We start from the raw sequence: 13,833 nt of genomic DNA, 5'->3' as shown, positions 1-13,833 counted from the left end.
TGCTTGATTGAATTGCGTGGTTTTAATAGTAGGATTTTCGAGGATCCTTATAATCAGGATCTTAGAGAGTTCGGGATTTGCAAGAACTCTCAGGATCTGAGTAACCTGAAAATAGTAAGTAGCCAACTTAGGATCTCAAATAGTTGAGATCCTTTTGGGATGATAAATCTTCAACAATGCAAAAAAATGATAGATAGAACCTAATTATCCTTAGGTTTTTTAGCTTTTAGACTTAAGAGAAGTGTAAAATTACGATTCACTTAGTTCCATAGGATCCTGAAGTTCGTATATGAAAGGGACCTTACTTTAACAGTTCATCAAGGAGGATCCTTGATTGTCTTCGACTTAGTAAACTTCAAGGAGGATCCCACCTTAGGAATCAATTGGAAATGAGTCCAATTTGGAAAATAACTTAGGGAACTTTTGTTTTGCAACATGATAGTGCTACAAGTCTTGCATATTTTTTGGGGAGTATCCCGTCTTGAAGCAATACATTAGTATCGTAATTCTTGAAAAACCTTAGGAGAAAATCCCAATCTTAGCAAATCACTGGAGAAGATCCCAAATTGTATGATAACATGAAAATATTGTAAACCTTACTTGTTTTTTTTGGGAATATCCCAACTTGAGATAACATGAAAATGTTATGAACCTTGTGTATTTTTTGGGGAAGATCCTGACTTAAGATAATATGAAAATGTTATGAACCTTCTATTTTAACTTTATGATCTTAGCTTATGTTCATAAATAAGAGGGTCGCCAAGTCACTACAGCATGAAATGATCCCCATATCCACATCCCGTAGTTAGATAATGTGCATCCAAGGAAGGTGTAGAAACCTTAACTCGTATGAAAGAGGTAATTAACTCTTTAAACCTCATAGGGGATTAAGTACACTTATTCGTAGGAGAGATGATCAATTTTTATTCTTAGTTTAAGAATTATAGAACGTCATGGCTATAGGAATCTTAGGTGCCAGAGTCCTCAAATGTCAAGATCATTGTGATAAGGGATTTAGATGCAACGTGAAATTCTTAGATGGACCATCATTAAGCTTGTGGGAGCAGTAGGTTGGTGATGACTTGTCAGGAAGTCAAGTGTATATTTAAGGTTTTTGGGCACAATTTTTGGACTTGTGGATTTGTTGGAAATTCACAATTGGTGTCTTTTGATTATTCTTTATGCTTGATTTGGTGGTTTTCCTAGTTAGGGACTAGGGTAGGTATGATATATGTTTGTTCATAAAACTTAGGGTATGGTTTCTGAAGTATAGACTGATTGGTTCCCGGTTTTGGAAAGTATATTGATGGAGTTGATTTGTGGTTTTTTGTTGACAATTGTGGGTTTCCGAGTGATCTCTCAACTTCTCTTTATAGATGCCTTGATTTCGAAGGGGTTAAATAGAGCTTGTGTAATATGTTGCATTAACATCAGAGATTATAATCAAGACAGATTTTGAGGATGAAATCTAGTTTAAGTAATGAAGAGTTGTAACGTCTTCTTTTAAGAAGTTTCTTATTTTCAGGATTGTATACATTCGATGGATTAAGTAAAGGTCTTGGGCTTCAAGGGAATGTGGTTTAGACCTTATTGGATGGTAACAATATTGGATAAGTGATTAAATCCTTGGTTTGTGTCTTGGAGTCATAAAATGGGAAAAGTGATGTTTTAAACTTCTTTCATGAATTATGGTTTTTATTTCGACATGTGTTAATAAAAAAATTAACTAGATAGAAGTATGGGGGTCATTGAAACCTTTCCGTGGATATAAAGATCCTCGAAAACGAAGAAGTTATGACTGTTTGAAGTTGGAGTGAAATTGGGCGAAAACTCGTCCTCACGAGGTGAGAAGTAATTCTCACAATGTGAGAAGTGCTCACGAAGTGAGAATTTATTCTCACGACATGAGAATTGTGCAGCCCAAAAGCCCACAAAATTTTTAGGGTTTTGGTATTTAAAGGTGAGGATTCATGTTTTACGGTATTTTCTTAGCCTCCATCATATCTAGAACCTCTTGGGATAAATCCTAGCCTCCATTTTGAAGATTTGAGCCTCCCATCTCCTATATCATCCATTTTTTAGTATTTTGGTGGTTTGGGAGTAATATTTTCATACAAGATTGATCCTTGAAGCGTGACAATTGAAGATCTCAACTTTCATCTACCTTCTAGACCTTTCTGAGTTATAAAGTTCCAAGCTTTATTGCATTTCATCTTTGGATCTAAGTGTATTTGGTGTTTTGGTCCATTTTAATGAGTTTTGAGTGAGAGTTGGGAATAAAGTTGCAACTTTATTACTGTCCAAAGTCCCAAGAACATTGTATGTTTCAGATCTGGACTCCAACACATTTTTGATCAGTTTAGAAGGTTTTCTTAGACCTCATGGACTTGGAAAGTTTTGATCTTTTTCCTTCCCTTTCAGCCATTCAAGTTATTTTGGTCATTTAATCTATTTTGATGTAATAAAGTTTAGATCTTCAAAGCTTGAAACATTATTATGGATAAAGTTGGAAAATTTATTCATCTAAACATCATACTGATTCAGATCTGAATCTTGGAGACTTGGACTTAATGGATTTAGCCGATAAAGATGCATGTTTGGTCCATTTGAGACTTAAATACTAGATATTGGTTGTTTGGACCATCCTAATGGATAAAGTTGAAAACTTTATCCATTATGAAGCCATTTAGGATCTAGATATGAGGTTATGGGCCTTAATATAAAGATATTAAGCACTTAATGAAGATTTTAGCCTTCTGACCAGAAGTCACGACATGACATAAGATGTGTCATGACGTGACAGTGCCCATAATCATAATTGTTTTGTCATTTCATTCTCAGAATGTGACCAAGGAACAAAGCAGTTAATATCGGCAATTTCCAGGTGATTTCCTGGTGGGATATTGGTTATTGGTACCTTTCAAAATAATAATGTCAAATATCGGAACTGCAAAAAACGGTGATATTTACCGATATTTATTGATATTTCCAGGTGATTTCCAGGTGGGTCTGTTGAAGATATAACCAAAATATTTATGTGGTTAGCCGATGAAAATAGACCTCTCACTTCGAGGTTCGAGCTTTTCGTGAGTCTCGCGTCTCACGAAAGCCTCACAACCCCAAACCTTGATGTGGTCTAGATTTGGAACTTTTCCACTCCACATCTCATGAGGTGTTTTGGCAACCTTCTTTGTAGGGACTATGTTAAGGATATGGGCAGCAGTCTCTAAGGCATACCCCCAAAATGAGATTGGTAGCGAAACTCGACTCATCAAGGAACGAACCATGTCCAACAAGGTTCAATTGCGCCTCTCAGCTACACCATTCAACTGTGGTGTTCTAGGAGGTGTCAATTGTGAGACTATCCCACATTCCTTAAGATATTCAAGGAACTCGGTACTAAGATACTCACCACCTCGATCAGATCGAAGCATCTTAATGTTCCTGCACAAATGATGCTCCACTTCTTACTTAAACTCTTTGAATTTATAAAAGGTTTCCGACTTATGTTTGATTAAGTAGACATATCCATATATACTAAAATCATCAATAAAAATCATATAAAAGCGATTAACATCTCTAGTGGTGGTTCTGAAGGGTCTACACGCATCTGTGTGTATGAGATCCAACAAACCTTCACCCCTAGCATTAGTGCCAGTAAAAAGGTGACTTTGTCATTTTCCAAGTAGACAAGATTCACAACTATCATCCGACTTTAGGTCGAATGAATCCAAGACTCCATCCTTTTGGAGTTGGCCTATGTGTTTCTTGCTTACATGTCCAAGATGAACATGCCATAAAGATGCTTTATCTAAGCTAGTGGAAGAGTCGATACACAATACATTATTTCCTAAGTTATCTACAACAGATACAGTTTCATACGCACCATCACAAGGTAATGCTTTAAAATAAAGAACACTATTATAGAAAGCATCAATACCACTACTTTTATTATCAAAATAAAAGGTGAACCCTTGTTTATACAATGCATGAAAGGAAATAACATTTCTTGCCATTTCTTGAAAATAACAACATTTATTCAAGTCTAATGTAAATCCACTATCTAGTAACAAGGAATAAAATCCAATCTTGGTGACAGGTGAAACTTTCATATTCTCCATGATTAGGTTTATCTTTCCATGCTCCAAATCCTCACTTCTTCTTAGTCCCTGCAGATCAGAACATATGTGAATTCCACAACCTGTATCAAGGACCCAAGACTTAGAATGAGGTGAGTTATTAGACAATATAGTGTATATACATGCGTGGTTGGGTTTTACTTTCCCATCCTTAAGATCTTGCTGGTATTTAGGGCAGTTTCGCTTCCAGTGCGACTTTTCATGGCAATAGAAGCATTCAGTCTCATTAGGGTTAGCAGAAGGAGTGACAAAACCTTTCTTGGTTTTGCTTGAAGAGGAACCCTTAGAAGGGTTCTTTCTATTCTTACCTTTGTCATGCCCGATTGCCAAGACATTGGCCGCAGTAGGAGTAGGAGGAGTAGTAACACCCGACTTACCCTTAAGACTACTTTCTGCAGTCTTCAAGAGTCCTTGAAGTTTACTAAGTGGAACTTCTTCCTTATTCATGTGGTATGTCATCCTAAATTGATCATAACATGAAGGTAAGGAGTGCAAGTGATATATATGATGGGTTTTGGTCATAAGACATCCTATGTGCTCATACAAACCCTAATGCTTGGATCTAGGTTTCTCTATTGTACATGCAAGTTATCCAAGACTATAAACCCTAATTCTAGCATTCAAGTAATCATATTAACATGAGAATAAGTTTATAATGTTACCTTAATTGTTATGTAGCAATAACAATCCCAAATCTCCTTGTATTGACTTTGGAAGGCTTAGAGTCACAAGTGTCACTCCTCTAATGGTTCACAAACACCATAAGCATGAGGATGAAGAGGAGAGAGGTTGGAAGCTTCTCAAAAACGTGTGAAACCCTAGAGGAGGCTTAGCCACGTTTTTGGTCCTTAAGGGATCTATATATAGTGAGGCAATTAGGGTTATCTAACAAGGAAACCCTATTTGGATGCTTAAGCCCTAAGCAACCCATGGAGCCCTTTCCTTAAGTCCTTGGACGATTTCATATGGGCTTCCCCTATAGAATTCGTCCACCTTATAATATAAGGCAATCCATGGCCCAAATTGCAATTATCTTATAATTACAATTCCAGTCCCTTAAGTTTAATCAATCTCTTTTAGTCACAAAACTAATTACCAATTAATTATTGACTATTATTAATTAAACAATATGATTTCTCCTTTAATATATTATTCTCATAATATATTAATAAATCATATTTAATCATTTCTCTCCATAATTCATCCTATCAATTTGCTTTGGTGAAGGCAACCCAAAAGGACCATGCACCATCGGGTCAAGTACATACCAAAATAGTTATGGACTTAGACACTAATCCAACAATATATTGTTAACTCCTTAGGAAAGTCAACATTCAGTTTCTTCAAGCGATCCACAAATCTTTGCATTTTCTGCATGTGGGTCGTGGGGGCTCATTGTCCTTCATTTGGGTGGTTATCATGGAGGAGATTATTTCATACCTCTCTTGACGAGCACTTTGATGGTATCACTCCATCAAGTCCATGTGCATCTCAAAAAGGTAATAGTCCTCATAGGACTTTTGGAGCTCAACTGTCATTGTGGCAGTCATGATACATGCTACTTTGGTAGCATCCCTTTCATGTGCTTGAAATGCAGCAATCTCCTCTGGGGTAGCAATTGACTCATCAATCTCCTTCGGCTCCTTATGAAGGATATATTCTTTGTCCTCATAGCGAATGACCATCCTGATGTTTTTGATCCAATCCATAAAATTGGATGTATCAAAGATGACTCTCCCAAAAAGGTTCATGAGAGAGAAGGAGTCAGTAGGGTTTGAGCCAGAAGTATTGTTTTCGGAAGACATCTGAAATGAAAGAATAAGTTTAGATAATATTTCAGGATAGTCCTTAATAAAGCACCCAAATGTTATATTAAGGCTAGGACCCAACACAGTATTCTAACACTCATATGGTGTACATGCACCCCTAGAAACCTTGGATCTATGTTTGACTAAGATACATGCAAAATGATTTTCCAAGGTTCATAATATTATCTAGCATACATGGGGATCTTTTATTCTAATAGTTAGTAAGAATTACATGCCTCTTTGTAGCTTGGATTCCTTTGAAACCTTGTGAGCCTAGCACTTCAAGTGTGATGCCTCAAATGTCTCACACAACACCAAGTACACTTGGAATAAACTCTAAGAGAATAAGAACACTTGCAAAATCAGTTTTCCCTCCTCTTTCTTTCTAGTGACCGATTTTGGTGAATAGAATAACCTTTATATAGTGTGTCATAATTAGGGTTACACCATGTAATCCCTAATTGTCATGACTTTTCATTTCCATGACCCATAGGTTATGTAACCCGCATGGAGCATCTTATGGGTTTAACCCAACTTGATAATCCATGGAGCCTTGGCCCACTATATAAGTTATGGATGATTGACATAATCAACCCATATATTTAATTAGTCTTCTTTTGATCACATAATTATTTCCAAATTAATTATTGATCAATACTAACTAAATATTATTATTCTTATTATTAATATATTAGAACTTATAATATATTAATAAACCATAAGTGTCTTAGTTCTCTCATGTAGTCTATCCAAGTGCATGATGCCATGCAACCCAAATGGACCATGCTGGGTCGGGTCAAGTACATACCAAATATAGTTATGGAATTAGACACTATATCCAGCAGGGCCTTCATTAGCCATGTCGTGGCAATGCCAGGACAAAATAGTTGCGACTCTAATCACCGTCACGTCGTGATAATCCTTATGTAACGTCGTGACTTCTGTCAGAAATCCAAAATCTTCATTAAGTGCTTAATTCCTTCATACCAAGACCCATAACTTCAGATCTAGTTCCTTTCACCGACTTAATGGATAAAGTTGCCAACTTTATCCATTAGGACACCATCTCCAAGCTAGATATACAACCCTAAATCCATTAAGTCCTTAATATCACCTTAACTTGCTCATGGACTTAAAATTGCTCTACACATGACTCTTTCCTCATTATCAGAAACATAAGGACCAAAACTGAACGATATTCTCAATTTTAAACTAACCATGCCACAAAAATAAAATGGTCTCAAACTGCACGTTTTGGTAAACCACATGGACCAATTTTTTACTTTCCTATTTTTTATTCAAATTGTCGTTGTGGTTTCTAAAACTTACACGAATGGTCCATATGATTTCTAAAACATGCATGAATGGTCATGTGGTTTCTAAACTTACAAGAATGGTATTTAAGCTATCTTTTTGCCTTTTTTAAAATTTCTTTTATCTTTTTTTTTAAACTAAAATTAATTATAACCACTGCCTACCCCACCCACCTCTTCCCCTCCTAATGGTATTTGTTTCCTTCTCTTATCTCATCTCTCAAATTCTTCTCTTTACCTCACTGACAACCAGCATCTCCATCCACTACCATTACCACCATGATTAAGGTAAGAACATATCATCGGGGAGGCAAGAAATGATCATCTTTTCGGTTCTTCTTTTTGGCATCCAAACACATAAACCACTCCTTCTCAACAACATCATTATCTCCTTTACTCTAACATCCAACAATATTAACCACAACTTCAAAACACCATCATGTCCATCCTTATTCGTCCATTCAAGCCACTACCAGACTAACTTCATCACTCAACATCACTCTCCTTCACCACCTTGACGTCATCACCTGTAATTCAGAAAAATCCCCTACTCATAACCTACACCCCCCACCATCATCATTAGTTTCCACCAAACATCACCACCATCTCTATTACCTGCCACCTTAATCACCAAAATTATTAACCACTAACCTTCTGATCTATTAGGACATTCATAGTGGCTTCGGCAAGCACTTCGGCTAGCTTGGCGAACACCGGGCCGAGCCCTCAGCATGTCAACCTCAACTCGGTAGAATTATGTCAATGAAAGAGAGTGTATGGTTTGGGGAAAATAGAGAGAAAGAGGGGATTAATTTTTCCTTTTGAAGCTGCAGGTCAACAAAAATGGAAGAAACACTTTCTGTCTATGTGACAAAAATGAAGGAGAAGACAACAAGTTTTTCCATATTTGACATAAAAGGTCCCAAGGATTTAATCTACTAACAAAAAAACACCCCCATCCCAAATTCTCTCTACATAAATAGTTTCTAAAATTACAAAATCAACGATTTACTTATAAATCCTAATTATTATTCTAGTTAAATGAAAGTTTTAGTTTAAAAAAAAATAATGTGTTTGAAATATTTACTTTTTATATTAATTATTTTAAAAAATGGCATGGTAAGTGTAGCAACCTTTGCCATGTAAATGGTAAAAATTGGAGAGAGTGTGGCAAACCCTATGTGGCGCTTACATGGATCGTGACAAACTTGACACCACTCCCTCTAGCCTTATCAGTAACACGATACCAACCCATTTGCGTTTCGCCTATTCATCACCATCTCTCTGCCATCATCAGCGTTAGACACCACTATCATCTTATCCTTGTTCTCGAGATATACACACATATTAAAAAGGGAGAGGGGGATGTTCTTGATCTTGATCTGCAACGAATCAAAAATCAAGAGGGTGAGGGATATGTTTCAATTGAGGGTAAGATATCTTGTGGTGAAATCGAATATTGAATAGTTTGAAAATGTTGAGTAAATGGAAGAAGGAAAGCAACATTGCACACACAAGTTATTGGTTAATCCATGGATATACCGACGAAGGTGTGTGTACCAAACCCTAGAGAGAAAAATGGGAGGAGATAGAGAGTATAATGATAACTACAAATGAGAGATATCAGCATGGCGGTGGCGGTGGTTATTATGAGGAGCGGAGGGTCAATTGTCCTCTTCTCTATAAGGCAATGTCAAGGTTAACGGTGGTTGAACATGCCTTACATTATGAGATCAAGAGGAGGGGGATAGAAGACATAAAGAAATGAGGGAGAAAGAAATGGGGGTACGGGTACCTGGTAGGGATGGATTGTTACTATTATTTTTTTCTTTTCTTCTAAAGTGCATGAAAAATTTAAAAGAAAATAAAAAAAAAGGTAAAAATGTTTTTTACATGGGTCAAGACCAACTACACAAGTTTTAGTAATCATAAAAACCATGTTCGTGAAAAAAAAATTAGCAATGACTGAGTTTATAACATTTGATAAATCATAGGGACCATTTATATAATTTTTTCTATAAAATATGTGAAATGTTTTTAGTTTTCCTATACAGGAATTGACTTATGGTCGAAACATGTCAGAACGAGTAAAACGAGCAACTATTGGCATTGGTCTTGGAATAACGTACTCGTGTGCTGGTTTTTGGTCCGACAAGAAAAAAGTGGGTGAAGATCATACCTAACTAACAAGGAAACATGACTACTTCCTCTTTGATAGGGTTTACTGATACAGAGTTGTTGGTAGACGAGGGTGTAAAAAATCAGATCACTAGAAACCCTACCAACACTATGTTTGGCAAGTATTTTAAATCAAATTTTCCTTTTGAATTATGTTGCTTTGTGTATCTAAATTACGAAAGTACATTTAAAATTTGAGATGTAAAGCGGCACTAATTTAGGTGGTGAGGATTTTGATATGCCGCTCGTTAATCACTACATAAAGGAATTTATGAAAAGACACAGTAAATGCATGTGTGGAAACCCTAGAGCCTTGTCGAGGTTGAAAATTGCTTGTGAAAAGGTAAAGAGTGATTTTTCTCAACAACTCTACCTACTTTTAACCGAGATTGATTGCTTTTATAAAGGAATTGATCTTTCGACTAAATTAATTCGAGCCAAATTCGAGGAATTGAACTCAACTCTCTTTGACAAGTGTATTCAGATAGTGGTTAATAAATAAATAAATAAATGTGGATGAGGTGGTGGTTGGGGAATTGAGTAGGATTCCGACGGTACAATGAATGTTGGTCATTTTATCGTAATTCATTTTGTTAGTCATTTTATCATATTTTTCTGAATTTCTCTATTAAATTTCTAGTTTATTACCATCCTTATATTTTCATATATTTTATTATATTAATTTTATTTTATTTTCTCCAAATTCTATTTTTTGCTAAAAAAGACAAAAACTTATAGGACAATTTCTGTAGATGTTATAAAATCTACCCACACCCCCACTTATGGTATCGAAGCCACAACATTAACTCTTGTATCTATTACTATACATAACCTTACGCGTAGGAACAGTTAAGGACGGGTGCAAATCCCAGTTTTGTTTCTATGCACTTTGGATTATATCCATGAAGCATTTAACCCAACTCCAACATCTAAGATTTCATGAATTTTTAACTTATCTATATGCTTAATTGAAGAGCTTAGTGCAAGAAAATGCAAGATACTTATTCTTTTCATAACCCATTCAAGATAACCTTTCGAGTGTGGTTAAATTTCACATAAAGTGAGTCATTTTGGTACATCTTTCGCTTTTTGCAAATAAACATTGATTAAATTGTATACACAACGTAAATTGGTGGAAAACATTGAAAGGAACATTATAGTCTAGTGAAATGAAACGGGGTTTTGACTTTTGAGCCATACACATCCAATCATTCTCAGTTCTCACACACGTTTGTAACACTTTGTACCTGCCCTGTGTGACCGTTTCCATTCTTATTACCATGCAAAAATGGAAAATGAAAGAATATATATACTTGTTTCGTTACAACCAAACATATTAAATTAAATTAAATCAAATCCTCATGTCGCAAAAACAATTGCACCCAAAAAGAAAAACAAAATCACACTTGCAAATATGAAAGAAAAGAATACGTGGTGATGTATGCATATATGAAGCTAACTCTGAATATACAGATCTAGCCCTTTAGAGCTATTCACAACAAATCTTCCAAAATCTTTATTCACTTCGACCATGGGAAGCAGAAGCACTGCTACAAAAGAAACCCACAATAAGTTAACCAAATGGAAACCCGAACATGAATAAAAGTTGCCCCTTTCAATTTTGATCGTTAATAGTCGTATTTAAATAACTAAATTTGTGGTATAAAATAACACATTAAATCATTTCAGCTGTCCCAAAAAAAAATTAAAAAAAAAAACTCAAATTACGATTTCTTTTATCATGGACGGCAATTTGGTCTATTCAAAAAAAGAGAAGTAAAGTTCGCAGATTATTTATTAAAAATCTAGATTAGATATGAGGGCTTGGTTGGACTTAAATTGGATAAAGACTTTGCAACAGCCGAGAATTCATGGGCCATATGCATTCAATTTTTTTTAGTAGTAGATATATCGAAAAAGGATTGATTGCTAGTATAATATGCAACACAAGGTTTTCAACAATCATTGTAACCAACCATATATTGTTGGAACATATAAAAGAAATTAAGCAAAGATGATTAAGAAAATATCATACCTTGAAATTGGGTTTTTGGTCACGTGGAATGTTGTAATTTGGTCTTGCATCTGAACTAGAAGTCATGGGTGATCCAGTTACACGTTCCTCGCGTACTTTGTTGAAGATATGAGTGTAGTTGTCTGCAGACGAAGGGTTGTTTTCATCCCACTCACCAAACCTAGGAACTGCAGCTCCTCTATCCGGCTGAGAGTCAATCATAAATTTCTATTATTATATTCATCCAACTTTCATTGATTAATTTATTCAATCACAACAATGTCTTTTTAATATAAAACTTTCTTATAGGTAGATTTCTTAAATATATCATTTCCAATAAATAAATAAAAAAAATAGAAAATACTATGTTATAGAATTTGTCTTTATAATTTAGCAACTCCCACACAAATCTTGCATTACATGAAATAGTTATGTCGTGTAAGAAAACGACGTTTACCCACTAGATCCATACTACGTACTTTTTCTATAAAAAGTAATAGTAACAGGTAGAAGTAAGAATATACAATTATACATATTGTAGGTAAAATATTTTGACTTTTGATGTCAAACCAACTAATATTTCAAGTTTTCAACATCAATTTGATATGAAATTGTAAATTTAAAACTCTTTATTTAAAAATTTAAAACGAAACATAAGTCAAAAGGCTTACAGAGTCATCGCCACGAGCAGTTTTCATTCTTGACCTAGAGGGAGTCCCATGGCTACTATCATAAGAATTCTTTCCTTCATACGCCGGAGATCCGCTACCTTTTCCGGCGGCGACCTTTGCCTGATAATGGGGATGAAGTGGTGACCGGTCAAAGCTATTTTCAGATCCAGCACTTTGTTTCACCGGACGACCTGCCGCCGTCCCTTGACCACCGCGCTGATAGGCGGAACCACCAGAGGTTCTCCGGCCGGCGGTATCATTAGGTTGTTGATACTCATTCTCTTCCCTGCTCGGCCGAACCGCACGCCTGCCGACAGGTTCTTCCGGTTGAGGTCTGGAGCGAGGAGGCGTCGGAGGGGTTTTATCGGCGAACATTTCAGGGTTTTCTTGTGGATCGTTTGGATTGATCATCTTCCCACCGGTTTTACCCTTCCGAGCTTTGTCAAAGTAAACCGTATAAGGAACATTATCTTCGCTTTCCCAGTTGCCGAATTTTGGTACAGTTGGACGCTGCTGTTGAAATTTCACATCAGTTTTTACTTGAAATAACATTCAAATGTTGAAATTTCTAACAAACAATCAGCCATTTGTCACTAAAATTTCATCAGTTTAACGCCAATAAACCTCAATCCTGTTCTTAAGTTCGACCATTAACATATCTCATGAACTACTGTTCGTCAACGAAGGTCAACCCAGCAACAATATATTTTGGAAATTATCAATATCAACAAGGATCTAAGTAAAATTTCTAAGTAATTCTCAATCATATCATAAGCCCTTCAACATTAGACTCAAACAATGATATCAACGATAAATTTCTTCAGCGACATTGACAAAACACCCATCGCAGAAGTAAAGTCAACTCTTGACTTTTCATGACTCAATTGGTATTTTTCAAAATCAAAATCAAAATCAAAACCCGATTACGCATTGAAGCCAAATCGAATTGTTTCTCTAACTACCTCAATATTGCCAAATCTAGAAGCAGGGTAGTTGATTAATTAAGAGTATTATGTAGACATCATAATCAGGCCAATACAAAGAATCCATAGATATTAATTCAAAAGTTCACCAAAAACTCAATTCCTATGAGAAAACATAGAGAGATTAGAAGAAGAACGATTCATGTGGAAGGAGAGAAGCTTACCGCCATGTCTATTTAAGAAGAAGCTTGAAAGATATCCGAAACAGAAATAATTCTTCAGCAGTTGACAGAAAAATACTAACGATTTTGAAACCTTAATTTAGTAATACAGGACCTGAAACTACCCCCACCTCGCGAGTTCGTAGGCTCAGGAGAGAGAGAGAGAGAGAGAGAGAGAGAGAGAGAGAGAGAGAGAGAGAGATGCAATAAAATGGAGGAATGAAGAAGAAACCGTCTTCAAAGAAGACGAGTTGTTTATCAACCGTTGACCGGCGCCACCGGTCATCTTTGACCATTATTCTTTTTCTAGAAAATAAAATTTACTCTATAGATTATTTATCAAATTCAGTGTCGACAAATAATTGGTAAAAGGTACCATGATATCGTTGAAATGATATATTCGTACTTTTTTTTTTTGAAACGTCGAAATTCCTACTAGAGTTGCACACAGAAATGGTCCTCACGGTTTACTCGAGTTCACGCTTTTAGTCCACCTTTTAAAAAGTTGATATGTTGGCATGCAAGACCATAAAGTTGGAAACTTTATGGTCAAGGACGTCATTTGG

The 13,833-nt window shown here is 35.8% G+C and overlaps 1 protein-coding gene across 3 annotated transcripts; it reads right to left on the bottom strand.

Annotated features, from left to right (window-relative positions):
• Nucleotides 1-10,727: 10,727 nt before the first annotated feature.
• On the bottom strand, nt 10,728-13,490 carry RIN4 (RPM1 interacting protein 4). Of its 3 annotated transcripts, none has more exons than XM_078973557.1 (4): nt 13,271-13,490; nt 12,124-12,633; nt 11,474-11,659; nt 10,728-10,988 (listed from the first exon to the last, which is right to left on the bottom strand). In XM_078973557.1, exons 1-4 carry the CDS (start codon nt 13,274-13,276, stop codon nt 10,959-10,961), a joined length of 732 nt encoding a protein of 243 aa, XP_078829683.1. In that variant the 5' UTR covers nt 13,277-13,490; the 3' UTR covers nt 10,728-10,958. The 3 variants fall into 3 exon arrangements, with proteins under 3 accessions (XP_078829683.1, XP_078829682.1, XP_078829684.1); XM_078973556.1 differs by having other exon boundaries at nt 12,124-12,636; nt 13,271-13,484; XM_078973558.1 differs by having other exon boundaries at nt 10,728-10,985; nt 12,124-12,636; nt 13,271-13,483.
• Nucleotides 13,491-13,833: the final 343 nt, after the last annotated feature.

Source organism: Lactuca saligna, chromosome 9 (assembly GCF_052625555.1).
Source record: "Lactuca saligna cultivar CGN05327 chromosome 9, ASM5262555v1, whole genome shotgun sequence".
Classification (NCBI taxonomy): domain Eukaryota; kingdom Viridiplantae; phylum Streptophyta; class Magnoliopsida; order Asterales; family Asteraceae; genus Lactuca; species Lactuca saligna.
This window is presented reverse-complemented; position numbering and strand designations above follow the sequence as displayed.

What these genes read in the sequence shown, in the direction of transcription:
- RIN4 (XM_078973556.1), bottom strand. An exon ending in CTGCTCGTGGCGATGACTCT is followed by an intron (nt 11,660 to 12,123) that starts GTAAGCCTTTTG and finishes ATTGACTCTCAG; the next exon opens with CCGGATAGAGGAGCTGCAGT. An exon ending in ACCAAAAACCCAATTTCAAG is followed by an intron (nt 10,989 to 11,473) that starts GTATGATATTTT and finishes TTTCTTTTGTAG; the next exon opens with CAGTGCTTCTGCTTCCCATG.